This window comes from Oncorhynchus gorbuscha, linkage group LG05 (genome assembly GCF_021184085.1).
Source record: "Oncorhynchus gorbuscha isolate QuinsamMale2020 ecotype Even-year linkage group LG05, OgorEven_v1.0, whole genome shotgun sequence".
Lineage (NCBI taxonomy): Eukaryota > Metazoa > Chordata > Actinopteri > Salmoniformes > Salmonidae > Oncorhynchus > Oncorhynchus gorbuscha.
In genome coordinates this window covers 28,377,166-28,399,948 of record NC_060177.1, presented here as the reverse complement: position 1 = coordinate 28,399,948, position 22,783 = coordinate 28,377,166, and the positions used below count along the sequence as shown (strand labels likewise).

The 22,783-nt window shown below is 50.4% G+C and overlaps 2 protein-coding genes across 4 annotated transcripts in view; one reads left to right on the top strand and one right to left on the bottom strand.

The window, feature by feature from the left end:
• Positions 1-22,783, bottom strand: part of LOC124035787 (CD276 antigen-like) — a 95,067-nt gene that overhangs the window by 58,928 nt on the left and 13,356 nt on the right. For both annotated transcript variants that reach the window (XM_046349517.1, XM_046349516.1), the window contains exons 3-4: positions 11,328-11,678; positions 5,269-5,565 (exon numbers count right to left, since the gene is read on the bottom strand). In XM_046349517.1, coding sequence (XP_046205473.1) covers positions 5,269-5,565; positions 11,328-11,678 — 648 coding nt within the window. The remainder of the gene's footprint in view (positions 1-5,268; positions 5,566-11,327; positions 11,679-22,783) is intronic.
• LOC124035786 (ubiquitin-like protein 7) overlaps positions 13,523-22,783 on the top strand; it is a 28,898-nt gene continuing 19,637 nt past the window's right edge. The window contains exon 1 of one of the 2 annotated variants that reach the window (XM_046349511.1): positions 13,523-13,633. In XM_046349511.1, the coding sequence (XP_046205467.1) occupies positions 13,625-13,633 (9 nt within the window). In that variant the 5' untranslated portion in view covers positions 13,523-13,624. The remainder of the gene's footprint in view (positions 13,634-22,783) is intronic. The other variant, XM_046349510.1, reaches the window with a different exon arrangement.

The window sequence follows — 22,783 nt, the reverse complement described above, 5'->3', positions numbered from 1 at the left end:
CAGAGCAGAGAGACAGAGGGCCTGGGCAGTGACAGGCCTAAAGCCCCCACCGCCACCACAGCCATCTCTCATCTCTCATCTCTAAAGCTCTGCATTCTGCCAGCAGCTGTAAAAATGATATTAGACAGACAGCATGTCCATAAAGCTCAAAGGGCATTATTATTTTCTGAGGATAGCAAAGTGGCCGAGAGGTTGGGCAGGGAGGGGGGTGGGGCAGAGGTGGTATAGTGGTTTAGTCTGAGACTGAGTTGCTCAAACGGCCTCTGCTGCTTTCAGCCAGGGGGATGGTAGTATAGTCAAGCAGGCTGGGGAGGCAGAGGAGGCAAAGGAGAGAGAGGAGGCTGATGAGGGACAGGAGGCTGAGGAGGGAGAGAGGAGGTTGAGGAGGGAGAGAGGAGGCTGAGGAGGGAGAGAGGAGGTTGAGGAGGCTGAGGAGGGAGAGAGGAGGCTGAGGAGGGAGAGAGGAGGTTGAGGAGGCTGAGGAGGGAGAGAGGAGGCTGAGGAGGGAGAGAGGAGGGAGAGGAGGCTGAGGAGGGAGAGAGGAGGCTGAGGAGGGAGATGGGGCTGAGGAGGGACAGGAGGCAGAGGAGGGAGGAGGTTGAGGAGGGAGAGGAGGCTGAGGAGGGAGAGAGGAGGCTGAGGAGGGAGATGGGGCTGAGGAGGAGGGAGAGGAGGCTGAGGAGGAGGGAGAGGAGGCTGAGGAGGAGGGAGAGGAGGCTGAGAGAACGCTGAGGAGGCAGAGAGAACGCTGAGGAGGGAGATGGGGCTGAGGAGGCAGAGAGGAGGCTGAGGAAGGAGATGAGGCTGAGGGGGCTGAGGAGGCAGAGGAGGGAGAGAGGAGGCTGAGGAGGGAGAGAGGAGGTTGAGGAGGCTGAGGAGGGAGAGAGGAGGCTGAGGAGGGAGAGAGGAGGGAGAGGAGGCTGAGGAGGGAGAGAGGAGGCTGAGGAGGGAGGAGGTTGAGGAGGGAGAGGAGGCTGAGGAGGCAGAGAGGAGGCTGAGGAAGGAGATGAGGCTGAGGGGGCTGAGGAGGCTGAGGAGGGAGAGAGGAGGCTGAGGAGGGAGAGAGGAGGTTGAGGAGGCTGAGGAGGGAGAGAGGAGGCTGAGGAGGGAGAGAGGAGGGAGAGGAGGCTGAGGAGGGAGAGAGGAGGCTGAGGAGGGAGGAGGTTGAGGAGGGAGAGGAGGCTGAGGAGGGAGAGAGGAGGCTGAGGAGGGAGATGGGGCTGAGGAGGAGGGAGAGGAGGCTGAGGAGGAGGGAGGGGAGGCTGAGGAGGAGGGAGAGGAGGCTGAGGAGGCAGAGAGAACGCTGAGGAGGCAGAGAGAACGCTGAGGAGGGAGATGGGGCTGAGGAGGCAGAGAGGAGGCTGAGGAAGGAGATGAGGCTGAGGGGGCTGAGGAGGCAGAGAGGAGGCTGAGGAGGGAGGCAACCTGCCAGGGTTCATACAAGGGCTGCTGCAGCTGCTGCCTCTTGTCATCGTCCTTGGACGCTGGATGCCAGGCATCTCTTTGTGTCTGTTCCAAGTTGGATCCTACTGTATCCTGTTGCTACATCCATCAATATCCTACTACCAACACACATTGTTGTCTCTCTCCCAACAGCTGTTGAACCAACACATGATACGGTCAGTCAGGGCTCAAGCCTGACATGACCTCTTCTAACCTGCACTGAGATATTTCAGTTGTAAATGGCAGTATTGTGTATGTAGTATTTCGCCAGGCAGGTGTTGTGTCATGGGGGAGGTACTACTATTAACAGTGGTGCTAATGACGATGTCATGGTTCACACGCATAACTTCTTAACCCATACCGTCTCAACACATGGCTTCACACGCGCCCCACACACTGTTCGGTGCAGTTAGGGGTTCATTTTCTCCAAATTAACCTTGTCAAACTATTTCTTTTCCCAGGGGAGAGTTGTATTACTATTGTAATTTTCAATCGGAGATTGAGGAAAGTGTGACATTTTTATGTGCTTATTCTCTCTCCCCACTCTCTCTCCCTCCCTCCCAACCTCTCTCTCTCTCCCCTTCTCTCCCTCCCTTCCCCTCTCTCTCTCTCCCCTTCTCTCCCTCCCTCCCTTCCTCTCTCTCTCCCTCTCTCCTTCTCTCCCTCCCTCTCTCTCTCCCCTATTGGGTGGGGAATAGTCCATTTGGAAACTTAAGCAGATTTCACCCCTCCCTATAATAGGATTCTCAGTCTGGTGTGTGGTGGGTGCAGTGCTGTGATTATCCAGTATATTTACTATATAAACTCTGCTGGGCACACACTCAGAACAGTTCTGCTAGGTCAAAATTAATTACAGAAGTTGTTAAGCATACAGCAGCTGTTGTAAACAAATGCAAATACATTTTCATATCAAACAAGCCTCTTGTATCTCGGCACACAAAAATAAATCTGCCACTTGTTTATTAACAAGTTAGGCCATCATCAAGCTGTGCTGGTTAGAGTAAGATAAATTAATATTCTCCAACTAGCCCCAGAGCGCTCAGATCCTGGCCACTCCATGGATTTAATCAACAGCTTTGTCTCTTGGTTTGTTCCATCCTTTCTCTCTCTCTCTCTCTCTCTCTCTCTCTCTCTCTCTCTCTCTCTCTCTCTCTCTCTCTCTCTCTCTCTCTCTCTCTCTCTCTCTCTCTCTCTCTCTCTCTCTCTCTCTCTCTCTCTCTCTCTCTCTCTCTCTCTCTCTCTCTCTCTCTCTCTCTCTCTCTCTCTCTCTCTCTCTCTCTCTCTCTCTCTCTCTCTCTCTCTCTCTCTCTCTCTCTCTCTCTCTCTCTCTCTCTCTCTCTCTCTCTCTCTCTCTCTCTCTCTCTCTCTCTCTCTCTCTCTCTCTCTCTCTCTGTCTCTCTCTCTCTCTCTCTCTCTCTCTCTCTCTCTCTCTCTCTCTCTCTCTCTCTCTCTCTCTCTCTCTCTCTCTCTCTCTCTCTCTCTCTCTCTCTCTCTCTCTCTCTCTCTCTCTCTCTCTCTCTCTCTCTCTCTCTCTCTCTCTCTCTCTCTCTCTCTCTCTCTCTCTCTCTCTCTCTCTCTCTCTCTCTCTCTCTCTCTCTCTCTCTCTCTCTCTCTCTCTCTCTCTCTCTCTGTCTCTCTCTTTGTCTCTCTCTCTCTCTCTCTCTCTCTCTCTCTCTCTCTCTCTCTCTCTCTCTCTCTCTCTCTCTCTCTCTCTCTCTCTCTGTCTCTCTCTCTCTCTCTCTCTCTCTGTCTCTCTCTCTCTCTCTCTCTCTCTCTCTCTCTCTCTCTCTCTCTCTCTCTCTCTCTCTCTCTCTCTGTCTCTCTCTCTGTCACTCTCTCTGTCACTCTCTCTGTCACTCTCTCTGTCACTCTCTCTCTCTCTCTCTCTCTCTCTCTCTCTCTCTCTCTCTCTGTCACTCTCTCTGTCACTCTCTCTGTCTCTCTCTCTCTCTCTCTCCCGGTCTATTCTCTTTCATAGGTTGCCTCCGTTATTCTCCGTAGCCTAGCCTTGTTTTTCTCTAGGACAGCTTCAGAGCGTGGGTAATTCCTTTATTTCCACCGAGCTGAACAGATCACTTTTCGTTATCAGCGGTTTTCTGCGCTCGGCACAAACTGTCTCTCTGTGGAGAACAAAGGCTTTCCGCTAGTCTAACAGAACAGGTGTTCTGCTGGGTTTCGGGTTGGATGAGGAACAACTGCTCAGTCTGAGAGGAACTCTTCCTTGACACACAGACTGACGAAGATCACAACCATACCTAGTTCTCGATCCTTTCATACTGCTTCAGACCATCGGTCCTATGTCCATTTCCTCCTCTCCTCTGTCAGGATTCACCTCTATCTTCCCCATCACCTCTATAGATCTGGACCACTGAAATAACTCTATGATCTGAAACAGTTCACCGCCTGAGGCAACGTCTAGAATGCCTTAGACAGGCACCTAATCAGCCTTACGTTCTCTATAAAACAGAGAGAGCATATCTATGCATATAAGCGTATCTATGTCCTTTACTAAAACCACAAGATGCAATAGTCTCTAGTAGTTCCACTTTTCTAAAGTCTACTGCAACATGTGAACAGTAATCGTACTGTGGGCTTAACAGCAACACTTGTTCACTCCTTCATGTCATGTCTCTTCCTACTGTGGATTTAGCAACATTGTAATACACCGAAGGCCTTGTCATGACTGTAGAGTGTGGAGCTGTGGAATAGGCAATCGGGCTCAGGGCCCTGCCGGCCCCAGCAGCACGGAAACAGCAGTCATTTCCCAGCCCAGCGGAGCAGCACCAACTGACCTGACCTAACACACACACACACACACACACACACACACACACACACACACACACACACACACACACACACACACACACACACACACACACACACACACACACACACACACACACACACACACACACACACACACACACACACTCCCTGACCCGTGCGTAGGGTGACCTCCCCCTCCCTAGCTCTGCTCCAGCAGGTCCCGGCCACCTCTTCTTATTTATAAGCTATTTCACACAGCCCTGCTCCCATTAGAGAGCCAGTCTTGGCCAGTCTTGGCCCGTCAGACACACTAAACACTCCACACGCTAAACATCACGTACACAAGTAAGGCAGCCAGGGGACAGGGGGTCGGGGGCTGGGGATGGGACAGAGAAGACCCCAGGGCCACCACACAAGGCCACCACCCACAAAGCCCAGGAAGAGATTATACCACTCACCCCAAAAGAGCAATGTAAACATATTGACCCACTTCCTGGTTGGCAGACATTGGCTGTAGCTTCAGCTGAGAGACAGGCTAGAGCTGGGAGTCTGCTCTGTAGGCTGTACAGCTGCTGCACCACCATTACTTCCATTTAGCTCTAATATTGTTGTATATCCTTTATCACCTTCTAGCATCACCAAATGTCAGATGAGTAGTTATTTTAGTTTCAAAGGAATCATCTGGGAAATAATTCCCCACTGATGTGATTTAACGATGTGTGGAAACTGATGGTTAGGCTTATTGAAGCATAATTTAACATTTCATTATTTCCCTTCAGTTCTGTGGCGCTCTGAACAGCTAGCTGAATATTCAAGGCATAACATTTGACTGGCGGATTGATTTACAAATGCATACAAGACTTTAATAGGCAGCCATACTCCTGTGTGATTGAAAACAAGATTATCCTGAACTGGCAACATTAAAACACTGTGGGAAGTCTCTGAATGTTAGCTGGTTTACTTTCCAGAGGCTAGGGCCTTTGTTAGGGGAAGACAGACAGCAACGAGGAACACAGACACACAGATTCACATAGACACACACATAGACACACACACCTGTGATGGTGACGGAGGCGTGGCCGTCCTCACCCAATAATGGGTTGGTCAGTCTGCAGCTGTAAGTGCTATTGGGCTCCAGGGTGACAGTCAGGACACTGCGCATGCTGAACAGACCCTCCTCATTGGCCACCAGGGAGGTGGTGACGTTGTCCGTCAGGTTGTGCCCGCCCCCGTCCTGCCACAGTACGTCAGCCTCAGGGTAGCCACCGTACGCCACGCAGGTCAGCGCCACCTCGTCACCCGGCCGCAGGTTGGAGTCCGGCTCCAGGGTCACCAGAGGCTTGGAGTAGGGGGCTGAGGGGGAGAGAGGAGGGGAGAAGAACAGACACACACAGAATTTTTGCCAAGTCACTAGAAACTTGGAGTAGGGGGCTGAAGGGGTAGGGGGGAGCAGAGAAATACAGAGTTTTAGTCAGATTATCAGCAGTGAGGGACACCTAGGGAACTGTTTGACATGATTCCCATTAAATTGTTAATTACATTTAGGGAGCTTAGCATAACATCGAGCTTAAGATCCCAGAGACATCATCTGCAGCATATCCTGGTGCTCCCTTCTGTCCTCCTCCATCTCCTCCCTGGAGAGAGCCACGGCTCTGAGCCAAGCCGCCTCACAATACAACGCAACCACCACAGCTTGGCCCGGCCCGGATGGCGGGCCTGGGGGAAATAGGCACGGCTCCGAGAATTTGGGACTGCTGTGCTCTGTTCAGGGGTTTGGCAGGAGGGGGCGGGTGGTGAGGAGGTGAGGGGGGTGAATCCTCAGCCTGGAATGAATTCACTGCTCTCCAATCCCCTGAGCTAAAACACAACCAGAGAGGAGGCGGGCAGAGAGAGGAGGCTGTATTCCCTGAGCCAATCATAACACAGCAAACAATGGGGAGGACAGGGAGGGAGAAGAAGGAGATTAAATAACTTCATGCGGGTTGCCTTTTGAAAAGTGGGCTCTCTCGCTCTCTCTCTCAGCACTAAGACGGAATGTCAGCCTGCCACTAACCTCCCCGGCTATCCATTTGACTGACAGGCAGATTTCCACAGAGACCCGTCATTTTCTCAGAGCACTGTGGGAAGGGAGCTCTATGATGTTAACTGTAAATGCCAGCTAAAAATAATACATCTATGAATCGAATGCATGAAAAAGGGCCAATTTGTCACTGTTTGAGCGACTGTGTCAGTTTCCCCTTTCTCTCCCCAGACTAGCCAGCCAAGAAGAAACCTGTTGAAGGTTAACAATGCTTAATGCACATACATCCTTAGAGGAAAGGACCAATTTAACAACAAAACATGGAAATTAGTGGCGAGGGAGGGAGGAGTTCACCAACACTGTGTGTGAAGTCATAAAGAATAATTCTAAATAAAAATCAAATCAAATCAAATTTTATTTGTCACAGACACATGGTTAGCAGATGTTAATGCGAGTTTAGCGAAATGCTTGTGCTTCTAGTTCCGACAATGCGGTAATAACCAACAAGTAATCTAACTAACAATTCCAAAACTACTATCTTATACACAGTGTAAGGGGATAAAGAATATGTACATAAATATATATGAATGAGTGATGGTACAGAGCAGCATAGGTATGATACAGTAGATGGTATCGAGTACAGTATATACATATGAGATGAGTAAGTAAACAAAGTGGCATAGTTAAAGTGGCTAGTGATACATGTATTACATAAGGATGCAGTAGATGATATAGAGTACAGTATATACGTATGCATATGAGATGAATAATGTAGGGTATGTAAACATGATATTAGGTAGCAATGTTTAAAGTGGCTAGTGATATATTTTACATCATTTCCCATCAATTCCCATTATTAAAGTGGCTGGAGTTGAGTCAGTGTCAGTGTGTTGGCAGCAGCCACTCAATGTTAGTGGTGGCTGTTTAACAGTCTGATGGCCTTGAGATAGAAGCTGTTTTTCAGTCTCTCGGTCCCAGCTTTGATGCACCTATACTGACCTCGCCTTCTGGATGATAGCGGGGTGAACAGGCAGTGGCTCGGGTGGTTGTTGTCCTTGATGATCTTTATGGCCTTCCTGTAACATCGGGTGGTGTAGGTATCCTGGAGGGCAGGTAGTTTGCCCCCGGTGATGCGTTGTGCAGACCTCACTACCCTCTGGAGAGCCTTACGGTTGTGGGCGGAGCAGTTGCCGTACCAGGCGGTGATACAGCCCGCCAGGATGCTCTCGATTGTGCATCTGTAGAAGTTTGTGAGTGCTTTTGGTGACAAGCCAAATTTCTTCAGCCTCCTGAGGTTGAAGAGGCGCTGCTGCGCCTTCTTCACAATGCTGTCTGTGTGAGTGGACCAATTCAGTTTGTCTGTGATGGGTATGCCGAGGAACTTAAAACTTACTACCCTCTCCACTACTGTTCCATCGATGTGGATAGGGGGGTGTTCCCTCTGCTGTTTCCTGAAGTCCACAATCATCTCCTTAGTTTTGTTGACGTTGAGTGTGAGGTTATTTTCCTGACACCACACTCCGAGGGCCCTCACCTCCTCCCTGTAGGCCGTCTCGTCGTTGTTGGTAATCAAGCCTACCACTGTTGTGTCGTCCGCAAACTTGATGATTGAGTTGGAGGCGTGCATGGCCACGCAGTCGTGGGTGAACAGGGAGTACAGGAGAGGGCTCAGAACGCACCCTTGTGGGGCCCCAGTGTTGAGGATCAGCGGGGTGGAGATGTTGTTGCCTACCCTCACCACCTGGGGGCGGCCCGTCAGGAAGTCCAGTACCCAGTTGCACAGGGCGGGGTCGAGACCCAGGGTCTCGAGCTTGATGACAAGCTTGGAGGGCACTATGGTGTTAAATGCCGAGCTGTAGTCGATGAACAGCATTCTCACATAGGTATTCCTCTTGTCCAGATGGGTTAGGGCAGTGTGCAGTGTGGTTGAGATTGCATCGTCTGTGGACCTATTTGGGCGGTAAGAAATTGGAGTGGGTCTAGGGTGTCAGGTAGGGTGGAGGTGATATGGTCCTTGACTAGTCTCTCAAAGCACTTCATGATGACGGAAGTGAGTGCTACGGGGCGGTAGTCGTTTAGCTCAGTTACCTTAGCTTTCTTGGGAACAGGAACAATGGTGGCCCTCTTGAAGCATGTGGGAACAGCAGACTGGTATAGGGATTGATTGAATATGTCCGTAAACACACCGGCCAGCTGGTCTGCGCATGCTCTGAGGGCGCGGCTGGGGATGCCGTCTGTGCACTCAGTTGTGATGATGGTCCTGTGATGGAACAACCACCTTCATCACCGAGCTGCTAGTAACAATCAATCTTGTCAGGAACTAATAATCAAAGCCGGTGATTGACCACAACCAGAGGACCACAATCAGAAAGTATCGACCAAACACATTATTGTGCATCCCTGACGGAACTAAGTGTTTTATGACCAGATTCTGCGTTGTGTTAGGCATCGATCCTAAAGGTCTCACATGATTATCAAAGAAGGGCCTGTGATGTGTGACCAAATTGCCCTCTAGTGGCCTCATGGGTGGAATTATTTCATAATTGATAAACATTAATTGAAAAAAATTCAAAAGGAAAATCCGGTGTTTCTATGTTAAACGGTTTTGTTATAATTCAGTCTTCTGTGATGGACAGTCGTGGCCAAAATATTTGAGAATGACACAAATATGAATTTCCACAAAGTCTGCTGCTTCAGTGTCTTTAGATATTTTTGTCAGATGTTACTATGGAATGCTGAAGTATAATTACAAGCATTTCATAAGTGTCAAAGGCTTTTATTGACAATTCCATTAAGTTGATGCAAAGAGTCAATATTTGCAGTGTTGACCCTTCTTTTTCAAGACCTTTGCAATCCGCCCTGGCATGCTGTCAATTAACTTCTGGGCCACGCCCTGACTGATGGCAGCCCATTCTTGCATAATCAATGCTTGGAGTTTGTCAGAATTTATGGGGTTTTGTTTGTCCACCCGCCTCTTGAGGATTGACCACAAGTTCTCTATGGGATTAAGGTCTGGGAGTTTCCTGGCCATGGACCCAAAATATTGATGTTTTGTTCCCCGAGCCACTTAGTTATCACTTTTGCCTTATTGCAAGGTGCTCCATCATGCTGGAAAATACATTGTTCATCACCAAACTGTTCCTGGGTGGTTGGGAGAAGTTGCTCTCGGAGGATGTGTTGGTACCATTCTTTATTCATGGCTGTGTTCTTATGCAAAATTATGAGTGAGCCCACTCCCTTGGCTGAGAAGCAACCCCACACATGAATGGTCTCAGGATGCTTTACTGTTCACATGACACAGGACTGATGGTAGCGGTCACCTTGTCTTCTCCGGACAAGCTTTTTTCCGGATGCCCCAAACAATCGGAAAGGGGATTCATCAGAGAAAATTACTTTACCCCAGTCCTCAGCAGTCCAATCCCTGTACCTTTTGCGGAATATCAGTCTGTCCCTGATGTTTTTCCTGGAGAGAAGTGGCTTCTTTGCTGCCCTTGTTGACATCAGGCCATCCACCAAAAGTCTTCGCCTCACTGTGCGTGCAGATGCACTCACACCTGCCTGCTGCCATTCCTGAGCAGGCTCTGTACTGGTGGTGCCCCAATCCCGCAGCTTTAGGAGACGGTCCTGGCGCTTGCTGGACTTTCTTGGGCACCCTGAAGCCTTTTTCACAACAATTGAACCGCTCTCCTTGAAGTTCTTGATGATCCGATAAATGGTTGATTTAGGTGCAATCTTACTGGCCCAATATCCTTGCCTGTGAAGCCTTTTTTGTGCAAAGCAATGATGACGGCACGTGTTTCCTTACAGGTAACCATGGTTGCAGAGGAAGAACAATCATTCCAAGCATCACCCTCATTTTGAACTCAATCAGCATGACAGAGTGATCTCCAGCCTTGTCCTCGACAACACTCATACCTGTGTTAACAAGAGAATCACTGACATGGTGTCAGATGGTCCTTTTATGGCATGGCTGAAATGCAGTGGAAATGTTTTTGGGGGATTCAGTTCATTTGCATGGCAAAGAGGGACTATGCAATTAATTGCAATTCATCTGACCACTCTTCATAGCATTCTGGAGTATATGCAAATTGCCATCATACAAACTGAGGCAGCAGACTTTGTGAAAATTAATATTTGAGTCATTCTCAAAACATGACTGTATATAAAGTGTCATATTGGGATGCAAAATCAAAATGTAATACATTTCAACTCTATGTCTGACATGGTATAGGTGTCTTCTTTTTTAAAGCCCATAACCATGAGTGAGAGGTGTATACTTTTGTTTCAAAATATATTTGCTTAAGACTCCCAAGAAACACTCTGTGTGACCCTCATTTAGCCCACTGCAGTAAAATGTTAAAGAGGGGACTCTACTTCCTGCATGTGAAGCCCTTCAGGTGTCTCCTTCTCCTCACCTCCTTTTCAACCGTATTGGAGGAAACAAACCAAGATCCTCATCCTCCGACCCTCTTCTCCAATGTGTTTTAAGACAGGATTCGAGGAAAGATGTATCGAGAGAGATGTGGTAGCTGCAGGCCAAGCATAGACTCATATCTCCCTATCTAACTTTGAGCACCAGTTGTCAGAGCAGGTCACAGATCACTGCAGCTGTACATAGCCCATCTGTAAATAGCCCATCCAACTACCTCATCCCCATACTGTTTTTTTTTCTCCTTTGCACCCCAATATCTCTACTTGTACATTCATCTTCTGAACATCTATCACTCCAGTGTTTAATTGCTAAATTGTAATTATTTCACCACTATGGCCTATTTATTGCCTTACCTCCCTCATCTTACCTCATTTGCACACACTGTATATAGACTTTTATATTGTGTTATTGACTGTATGTTTGTTTATTCCATGTGTAACTCTGTGTTGTTGTTTGTGTTGCACTGCTTTGCTTTATCTTGGCCAGGTCGCAGTTGTAAATGAGAACTTGTTCTCAACTGGCCTACCTGGTTAAATAAAGGTGAAACAATTTTTTTAAATGGTTCAGCTTTTCCAGTCTGAAGTCGTTATTGTAAAACTTAAAAGAGAATGTGTTCTCAATGACTTACCTGGTTAAATAAAGGTAAACAATTAACAGACTCACCTGCTACCTGGAGCAGTAGGGCTGCACTACCGTAGGCCTCCACCCTGACGAAGCAGGTGTAGCTACCCTCGTCGGCCACCCGGACCCCCCTCAAGAGGAGCGAGGTGTTGCCCGTGCCCAGCTGGGAGGGGTACAGGCTGGTGCGGTTGGCATAGCGCTCTCCTTGGTCTACCAGCTGGTCCTGGCTAGCCCAGTAGCTGTGCACACTGCGCTTGGTGTCCGTCAGCTGCCAGAAGACACTGAGGTCAGACAGGTTGAAGGGAGAGGCGTGGCTGAAGGAACAGTTGAGGGTGGTGTCCATGCCATACAGCGCCACCACTGGCAGCTCTGGGACATACACTTCTAGGACAGCTAGATAGGAGAGAGAGGAGAGAGAGCGAGTATGTCAACAACAGCAAACATAGACCTGTGTGTTTAGCCATGTACTGGAGAGAGATGTCTAAATAAGCTTTAGGGGGATGAATGAACTGCAATAAAAAGGTAGCTCCTAAATATCCACTTGTAGCCAGTGGTGAGTTAATAATCTAGACAGTGGTCTGTCTGGTAAGAAAGAACACTCTCCATCTCTCTCCAGAGTGTACTGTCTCCCTCAACACAACACGGGGCTAAGCTGCTCAATGGTGAGTGTGATTTGTTTTGTTTTAATGCGGAAACCCTCCTTAAGGCATCTGATCTCCACATTGCTTGTCTAGACTGGACGCTTCTCTCCTCTCCTCTCCTCTCCTCTCCTCTCCTCTCCTCTCCTCTCCTCTCCTCTCCTCTCCTCTCCTCTCCTCTCCTCTCCTCTCCTCTCCTCTCCTCTCCTCTCCTCTCCTCTCCTGTCCTCTCTGCAGCCAAAAGCAGGCTTTACATAATCATTCTGGCTTAGTAGCCATCTCAGACACCACAGAGAGAGGAGGCTACAGCTAAACCATTCTCAATGTATTCCTGTCTCCACTTCTACAGGTCTGGTTGTGTGATGAACATCAGGACAGAAAAAGCCATTCCAACACCTGGAATCCCCCTGAATCTAGTGTGATGCATCCTATACTAGACTGCTGCTATTCTTTATGACAACCTCTTCTGTATTTGTGTCTTTCAGATTTAATAACAATCACACACTTCTGAATGAAATAATTGTGATTGAGGTGTAACAATTGATTTCCCAATTATCAACAAACAACACTTTCATCCAAGTGCAATCCGTGGATGAGGACGCTCAGTCAAGGCAAAGATATTTTGGTAGACACATAGCCAAACCTCACAGGAGAGACCCCACATTCACCAATATGCCCCTGCTCATCTATAGGCACACTGCCACCTGCTGGATCTTCATGTAACTACAGGCCAGAGGAAAACAGGGCAAAATAGACAAATTTGCCAACACCTTAACATCCAAAAATATACCATCCACCCCATCCATAAAACCATGGAAACAGAATAACAACAAGCCCTAGTAACTAACAAACACAAGAATGTCATTCTAGGTGATGCACTACAGTTCCTCCCAACCCCTGTGAAAATCACAAAGCAGATTTTTAATTTACTGACATTAACACAGTGATGTGATGTTTTTCTATAGCCCCATAATGTGACTACACTTCCTCTGCTGTGCCACAGCACAGTCGACAATCCAATCCAGTAATCATGGCATAACATTACAGTAGCAGGGTTTATTGTAGGGCGGTATGTCTGTCTACCAGACTAACGTTCTAGTAGTTTGTGCATGTGTGTTTTTGTAGTGCTTTCTGGGTAATGAATAGGCAACAGGCAGGACTGCAGCGGAAGTGACGGCCCCCACAGAGGCATGCACACAGAGGAGGGAGGAGACACAGCAATTAGATCACTCCCAGAGCAGACCGGAATGACTCACTCCAATGGGTTCACAGAGGAGAAGAGAGAGGAGGGAGAGAGAGGTAAGAGGGAGGTAGGGGGAGAGAATGGGAGAGGGGAGAGTCGGGGAGAGAGGGCAGAGAGGGGGGAAATGATGGACAAGAGGTGAGAGGGCAGCTTTGAGCGTGCACTTAAAGATAATATCAGGAAACAAGCCAGGAGGGGAGAGCACTGCAGCCCATCGCTAATCCCCTAACTCAGGACAGGGCCCAAGTCAGAGATAAGTACTCATCCCTCTCTCCTTCGATCTCTTTCTCCCACCTTCTCTAACCAGTGACCCTCTTCTTGGTGCCAGTCTGGTGAGGGTGCAGCAGGACATTGGGGCAGCATGTTAACACACTGACAGACCGAGAGCAGCAGGAGAGCACAGCGTTTCACATCCACTTCACTGCACGCAGAGGGGAGAGGCTGTTAGCTCTGACGTCATGGAAACTGTGAGTAAGCATCTGATGTCCTATTCCTTCAGAGTTGAAACACGGAGGGGGAAAACTGGTATTGGTTCTGCTTTTAACCTCTAGATATCTCCAACAAACACAACAACATACTATAGTATTTGTGATAACTCCTTTGGTCTAGGGGGTTGTGGTTGAAAAGGTGTATTGTGAGAGGTGGTGTCTCCCTGTTTGAGGGAGGAGGGCTAAGGGCTCTCCCCGGCCCCCTGAGAGGCGATTAAGAGATGCTCAGAGCAGAGAGTGGTGGAGGGAGGGGACGGCAGGGCAGATTTACACCCTGCACTTTGTGTTTATGGGCCCGGCTCTGTTTGAGTGCCTGTGAGAGAGACAGAGCCGTGCACTTTCACAGCCGACATGAAATAAACTCATTAAAGCCCTGTGAGCGCTGGCTGGCACTCTTCCCTCAGAGCGGAGCGCCACGCAGGCAAACACGCAGGCAGACACGCAGGCAGGGAGGCAGAAAGACACGCAGAGAGACAGACAGACAGACAGGCAGGCAGAAAGGGAGGGAGGGCGGCAGGCAGGCAGGGAGGGAGGCAGGCAGGCAGCAGGGAGGGAGGCAGGGGGGAAGGGAGGGAGGGAGGGAGGCAGGCAGCAGGGAGGGAGGCAGGGGGAAGGGAAGGAGGCAGGCAGGCAGCAGGGAGGGAGAGGCAGGCTGCAGGGAGGGAGGGGGGGGGAGTCAGGTAGGCAGGGCAAGCTAGCAATGGCCCTGTGGAATATTTACATCACTCACTCCCCTCAACCCCTCTGCTCCCCTAATCCCTGGGCTGTCTCTTCAACCCCTCCACTCCCCTAATCCCTGGACTGTCTCTTCAACCCCTCCGCTCCCCTCATCCCTGGGCTGTCTCTTCAACCCCTCCGCTCCCCTAATCCCTGGGCTGTCTCTTCAACCCCTCCGCTCCCCTCAACCCCTCCACTCCCCTAATCCCTGGGCTGTCTCTTCAACCCCTCCGCTCCCCTCATCCCTGGGCTGTCTCTTCAACCCCTCCGCGCCCCTCATCCCTGGGCTGTCTCTTCAACCCCTCCGCTCCCCTAATCCCTGGCCTGTCTCTTCAACCCCTCCCCTCCCTAATCCCTGGACTGTCTCTTCAACCCCTCTGCTCCCCTCATCCCTGGGCTGTCTCTTCAACCCCTCCGCTCCCCTAATCCCTGGGCTGTCTCTTCAACCCCTCCGCTCCCCTCAACCCCTCCACTCCCCTAATCCCTGGGCTGTCTCTTCAACCCCTCCGCTCCCATCATCCCTAGGCTCTGTCTCTTCAACCCCTCCGCTCCCCTCATCCCTGGGCTGTCTCTTCAACCCCTCCGCTCCCCTAATCCCTGGGCTGTCTCTTCAACCCCTCCGCTCCCCTAATCCCTGGGCTGTCTCTTCAACCCCTCCGCTCCCCTCATCCCTGGGCTGTCTCTTCAACCCCTCCACTCCCCTCATCCCTGGGCTGTCTCTTCAACCCCTCCGCTCCCCTCAACCCCTCCACTCCCCTAATCCCTGGGCTGTCTCTTCAAACCCTCCGCTCCCCTCATCCCTGGTCTGTCTCTTCAACCCCTCCGCTCCCCTCATCCCTGGGCTGTCTCTTCAACCCCTCCGCTCCCCTCATCCCTGGTCTGTCTCTTCAACCCCTCCGCTCCCCTCATCCCTGGGCTGTCTCTTCAACCCCTCCGCTCTCCTCATCCCTGGGCTGTCTCTTCAACCCCTCCGCTCCCCTCATCCCTGGGCTGTCTCTTCAACCCCTCCGCTCCCCTCAACCCCTCCACTCCCCTAATCCCTGGGCTGTCTCTTCAACCCCTCCGCTCCCCTAATCCCTGGGCTGTCTCTTCAACCCCTCCGCTCCCCTAATCCCTGGGCTGTCTCTTCAACCCCTCCGCTCCCCTAATCCCTGGCCCGTCTCTTCAACCCCTCCGCTCCCCTAATCCCTGGGCTGTCTCTTCAACCCCTCCGCTCCCCTCATCCCTGGGCTGTCTCTTCAACCCCTCCGCTCCCCTAATCCCTGCGCTGTCTCTTCAACCCCTCCGCTCTCCTAATCCCTGGCCTGTCTCTTCAACCCCTCCGCTCCCCTAATCCCTGGGCTGTCTCTTCAACCCCTCCGCTCCCCTAATCCCTGGGCTGTCTCTTCAACCCCTCCACTCCCCTAATCCCTGGGCTGTCTCTTCAACCCCTCCACTCCCCTCATCCCTGGGCTGTCTCTTCAACCCCTCCGCTCCCCTCAACCCCTCCACTCCCCTCATCCCTGGGCTGTCTCTTCAACCCCTCCGCTCTCCTCATCCCTGGGCTGTCTCTTCAAACCCTCCGCTCCCCTCATCCCTGGTCTGTCTCTTCAACCCCTCCGCTCCCCTCATCCCTGGGCTGTCTCTTCAACCCCTCCGCTCTCCTCATCCCTGGTCTGTCTCTTCAACCCCTCCGCTCCCCTCATCCCTGGGCTGTCTCTTCAACCCCTCCGCTCTCCTCATCCCTGGGCTGTCTCTTCAACCCCTCCGCTCTCCTAATCCATGGGCTGTCTCTTCAACCCCTCCGCTCCCCTCAACCCCTCCACTCCCCTAATCCCTGGGCTGTCTCTTCAACCCCTCCGCTCCCCTAATCCCTGGGCTGTCTCTTCAACCCCTCCGCTCCCCTAATCCCTGGGCTGTCTCTTCAACCCCTCCGCTCCCCTAATCCCTGGCCCGTCTCTTCAACCCCTCCGCTCCCCTAATCCCTGGGCTGTCTCTTCAACCCCTCCGCTCCCCTCATCCCTGGGCTGTCTCTTCAACCCCTCCGCTCCCCTAATCCCTGCGCTGTCTCTTCAACCCCTCCGCTCTCCTAATCCCTGGCCTGTCTCTTCAACCCCTCCGCTCCCCTAATCCCTGGGCTGTCTCTTCAACCCCTCCGCTCCCCTAATCCCTGGGCTGTCTCTTCAACCCCTCCACTCCCCTAATCCCTGGGCTGTCTCTTCAACCCCTCCACTCCCCTCATCCCTGGGCTGTCTCTTCAACCCCTCCGCTCCCCTCAACCCCTCCACTCCCCTCATCCCTGGGCTGTCTCTTCAACCCCTCCGCTCTCCTCATCCCTGGGCTGTCTCTTCAAACCCTCCGCTCCCCTCATCCCTGGTCTGTCTCTTCAACCCCTCCGCTCCCCTCATCCCTGGGCTGTCTCTTCAACCCCTCCGCTCTCCTCATCCCTGGGCTGTCTCTTCAACCCCTCCGCTCTCCTAATCCATGGGCTGTCTCTTCAACCCCTCCGCTCCCCTCAACCCCTCCACTCCCCTAATCCCTGGGCTGTCTCTTCAACCCCTCCGCTCCCCTAATCCCTGGGCTGTCTCTTCAACCCCTCCGCTCCCCTAATCCCTGGGCTGTCTCTTCAACACCTCCGCTCCCCTAATCCCTGGCCCGTCTCTTCAACCCCTCCGCTCCCCTAATCCCTGGGCTGTCTCTTCAACCCCTCCGCTCCCCTCATCCCTGGGCTGTCTCTTCAACCCCTCCGCTCCCCTAATCCCTGCGCTGTCTCTTCAACCCCTCCGCTCTCCTAATCCCTGGCCTGTCTCTTCAACCCCTCCGCTCCCCTAATCCCTGGGCTGTCTCTTCAACCCCTCCGCTCCCCTAATCCCTGGGCTGTCTCTTCAACCCCTCCGCTCTCCTAATCCCTGGCCTGTCTCTTCAACCCCTCCACTCCCCTAATCCCTGGGCTGTCTCTTCAACCCCTCCGCTCCCCTAATCCCTGGGCTGTCTCTTCAACCCCTCCACTCCCCTAATCCCTGGGCTGTCTCTTCAACCCCTCCGCTCCCCTCATCCCTGGGCTGTCTCTTCAACCCCTACCTCAACTTAACATAACAGTGATGCTGTCACTGGACCCTGGCTAGCCTTGTGCTAAGGTCACCAGTACAGATGCAGCCTCAAGAGTAGTGATGGGGGTGGGAGGAATCTATATAGATTCATATCCGGATAGTAGTGTTTTCAGCACTTTTATTTCAAAACTATTTTTCTCATGGCTCTCTCTCATTCCTCTGCAGCAGACATATGGTGAGCAATATGTTTGGACCATGGAATTATAATAAAATCACAGTATTGAATCGCAATACATATAAAATTGTGAGAATAGATATTGTATTAGCAGCTAAGTATCGAGATAATATCGTATCATGAGGTCCCCGGCAATTCCCAGCCCTACTCGAGAGCCACCCTGAACTTGTGAGCTTAGATGAATGGTTCGCTGCACGGATATCCCTGCTAGTACAGATTAGCCCCGGCTAGTGCTAAGCTAATATATACAGATGAGTGGGGCAGAGGGACTGAGGGGCCTGCTGAGTGTGAAGCAGCATGGCAGGCATGGCAGGCAGCAGGCTGACAGGGGCTGGGAGGAGAACCACAGGCTTCATACATAGGCAGCTGACAAGGTGACACAACATGGCTCTTGGTAAACAAATTCCTTAGCCACAGCGGCAGTGACATCTCACCTCAGTCCTCCAGACGCACCCATGCACGCACGCACACACAAACACACGCGCACGCACGCACGCGCACGCACGCACACACACACGCACGCACGCACGCACGCACGCACGCACGCACGCACGCACGCACGCACGCACACACACACACACACACACACACACACACACACACACACACACACACACGGCAGAGGGCATTGTTATTCAGCTCAGTCCTGGCTCCTGACAGCTCCACAGCACTGTGAGAGCCAGTCTGAGATACAGGGCATTCTGACACTACAATATCCACTGTCATAGTACTGCTACACAACAGACAGGTCCCAATCACCGTGTTCAGTGACACCCACACAAACACCTACACGCAGGCACGCACAAACACATTAACATCTCACTCTGCTTGCGATCACTAAAGTTGAATTCACTCAGTTCAATAGAATGTACCCCCGTATCCACATCTAGTAGAATGCAACACATAGCCTACACATTCAGTGTTGATGTTCCCTTCCTGTTCAGCTGACCCTGGTCAATGGAACACGACCCTAAACAGAAATACCTAAACCTGTAATAACCGGATCCCTTTAATAACCTGGGCTGTTAAACACAAAAAGGGCTTCAATGAGACCACAGCTTCCATCTCCCTCCAGCTCCTGATACAATAACCCACACTGTTTAATAACCCTGGTTCATAACTGCTTCTCCAATAACAAACAAAGAATAGAACTCGGCTTCAAATGAACTGTGCTTAATAACAGTGAACATCACCCACTCGGCCAATAGGCACCCTACACACAGGTTAAATGAGCCCTGCTCGATAACAGACGGCAGAGCAGCCAGTAGTACTGTTCATTAGAAGACGTTAGGTACACGTGTTCAGAGATATGGTAAAGCCCCTTTGTCGAACACGGCGTAAAGGAACAGCCATGATAAGGGTGCACAGACATACATACACTGCAAGGCATATTGCGGCGGTAATATTGACTTAACTGAGTAAGCACACACAGGCAGTGTAGTTAGTGTTCTTTCTGGCTAAGTAGTGAGCTGCTTAAAAAGCTGTGGCAATAATGCCCCCATCAGGTGGTCAAAAGTACTGCAGCTTCAGACGTGTTGATCTTTGCACGAATGACCCACCTGAATAGCTAACGAACAAGACGTTCACAGCTGCTTAGTGCCCTATCACAGCAGCTCTTCTTTCAGTAAATGTCGTTGTTCAAACACGCCAACTTAAAGCCTTCCTTGAAAGCGTTTCCCAGCCCAGAACCTTTCGAATATATCCAAGGGAACACAAATGAAAAAGCAACATCTGGAATACATTGATGTAGTGGTAGTTTAACGGTCAGATCAACACTGCTCGGAATTATCACTCACGACACATAGAGAATCTATTCTAACGCTGAGCCTTTCCTCCCGCCCTGCTCCTGAAAGAGAGACACAAAATGGAGGCGATTATGTAGGTCTCTGAGCCTTGAATAATGGGGTCACTCATGACATTTACCAATTTAACACTGTCCCTCCATATCTGGGCTACAGTCATCACAGAGTGAAAGCCATCTCTGTCTGTGAGAGATATATGAGGTGCAGATAGCTAGTGGAGCAGACAGGAGCTCAGGTTGCTTATTTTCAGCAACGTAATAAATCAAGATGCACTACACTTCCTTTCTCCTGACTCTGTCTGCCTATCTCTCTTTCTCCCTCTCTCTCCCTCTCTCTCTTGTTGTTTATGCTCTCTCCATCGTCTTCTCTCCACAGACATGGCGGGCGGGTGCTTTATCAGGGGTAGCTGGTCTCATATCCCGTCAATAAGCTGTTAATGGGCTCTGACAGGCAGATAATGGGGGGCCAGTTGCAGAGGAGCTGCCTGGGAGATAAGGACAAGCCTAACCTTCCTCCACCACCTGCCTGAGAGAGAAGAGAGAGCACACACCCTGGGATGAGTATGAGGAGCGAGCCATAGGAGCAAATTCATCCCAGCAGGAGAGGGGATGGGGTGGATTTGAGTTTGTGCAGCTTAATCCAAATGACTGGGGTTAAGGTGAGCCTATACGCTATGCATACGATTACAGAAGGGCCCAGCTAAGTTGATCAAACTGTATTATTGTAGAGGTGGCAAAGGTTTGGATTCTAATCCCTCAGATAGACAAGTGTTTGACACCTGCTGGCCCTGGTAATAACCAAAGCCATGTCTGGGAGGGTAGAGCCCTTGCTCAAATTTCAGGCTGCAATTCTGTTCTGCCTTATGAAGGGGTCAGGGAGCAGTGGATGTAAGCATTAATGCTGGTGGTTAAGGGGTGAAAGGGTCAGGGGCTGGGGCTATGTGTCTAGATGGTACCTTGAGCCCGTCTCCTCCTGAGACACAGTGACCTCACTCAGGACCCTGTAACCATGGCAACATCTGGCCCCGACTCTCCGGAGACACAGTGACCTCACTCAGGGCCCTGTAACTGTGGAAGCACCCGGTAACCGTGGAAACAACCTGTAGGTAAGTGTCTCCTCTCTCTGTATGTCAGGCAGGGAAGCTTCTTCCTCAGCACCAAGCAATGATGCTGCTTTCCAGGCACAGATCAGAGCGGTAGTGGTGGGTCATTCATCCTGTTCATCACAGCCCACTAAACACAAAGATAACCTGCATATGTCTCCAGGCCCCAGCAGGCCACGCTCAGCACTCCCTACGCAGAACTGCAATCTCTGCACGTTACCCGCATCAATGTTTAAACGATCCCACAAGACAGCTTTTTTAGGGCTTGTTCAAATAATCATGAGCTGCTTGATGGGTAATGCACTCTGTTTAAATGGCTAGGCTACAGTGCAGAGTGAGCGGGGAGTGAGAAGGAGGGGCGAGCAGCTCAGTGCAGTAGCCAACCTGTTAGTAGACTGACTGGGCATTATGTATGCATCGCAGAGAAAGCAATCTTTGTCGAGCCTGTCCTTGATTGTTTTTAAAAGGATACTTCACTGGCCACAATCAAATTAGTAAGAACATCACTGATATGGGGTAATAACCCAAAATTGAATTTCTGTGCGGGCAAAAACGTCCCCTCTCTACAGAATCAATTGCTGTGAAGAGAAAAGGAGGACAGGGAGGGGGCATTCCTAGTTAGCAGACCTCAAAGGGTACACCAGAGATGCGGGCGTGAGCAGGCTATTTACACGCTTCAGGGCCTTGCCATAACGTCTGCCGCTCTCTGACTGCCACACTAGATGTGATCTATTCAATTATGCTAATTAATTAGAATTACCTCCCAGCTCTCGTCATTAAAACTGAATCCAGGTCAGCTTGCCATTTTTGCATTTGCATGAATACAATTTCCCTTTTAACGTGGAGATGCTAAGAACGGGCAGGTGGGCGCAAGCAGCAGCAAATGGCAGAGGCCTGGCAGGCTGGTGGCACTGCTGACGGAACAGAGAGCATGACAACAAGCAATTAGCCAGACAGCATCCTGTTAATGCTTCTGCTTTACACTACTGGCTCTACTGCCTCTCAGCTGCTAATGCTGCTTATGTAGCCTGGATGCTAGGCCTACTTACTGTGCTGTTGCTTGCCTGTTAACTTAGAGCAACCCCACTGAGAGTACTGCTACTAGTCTAGTGCATTAAAAGTACACAGAGTATACCAAACATTAGGGACACCTTGCTTCCCAATTCGTAATGGCATGGACTCTACAAGGTGTTGAAAGTGTTCCACAGGGATGCTGGCCCATGTTGACCAATGCTTCCCACAGTTGTATCAAGTTGTCTGGATGTTCTTTGAGTGGTGGACTATTATTGATACACACAGGAACCTGTTGAGCGGGAAAAACCCAGCAGCGGCGCTGTTCTTGATTACAACCCGGTGCGCCTGGTACCTCCTACCATACTCCGTTCAAATGCACTTCAATTTTGTGTCTTGCCCATTCACCCTCTGAATGACACACATTCACAATCCATGTCTCGATTGTCTCAAGATTGAAAAATCCTTCTTTAACCGGTCTCCTCCCCTTCATCTACACAGATTGAACTGGATTAAACAAGTGACATCAATAAGGGATCATAGCTTTCACCTGGATTCACCTGGTCAGTTTGTGTCATGTACAGTTGAAGTTGGAAGTTTACATACAACTTAACCAAATACATTTAAACTCAGTTTCACAATTCCTGACATTTAATCCCAGTAGAAATTCCCCGTTTTAGGTAAGTTAGGATCACTGCTTTATTTTAAGAACGAAAATGTCAGAATAATAGTAGAAACAATTATTTATTTCAGCTTTTATTTCTTTCATCACATTCCCAGTGGGTCAGAAGTTTACATACACTCAATTAGTATTTGGTAGTGTTGCCTTTAAATTGTTTAATTTGGGTCAAACGTTTCGAGTAGCCTTCCACAAGCTTCCCACAATAAGTTGGGTGAATTTTGGCTCATTCCTCCTGACAGAGCTGATGTAAGTCAGGTTTGTAGGCTTCTTTGCTCGCACACACTTTTTCAGTTCTGCCCACAACTTTTATATAGGATTGAGGTCAGGGCTTTGTGATGGCCACTCCAATACCTTGACTTTGTTGTCCTTAAGCCATTTTGCCACAACTTTGGAAGTATGCTTGGGGTCATTGTCCATTTGAAAAACCCATTTGCGACCAAGCTTTAACTTCCTGACTGATGTCTTGAGATGTTGCTTCAATATATCCACATAAATTTTCCTTCCTTTCCTTCATGAAGCCATCTAATTTGTGAAGTTCACCAGTCCCTCCT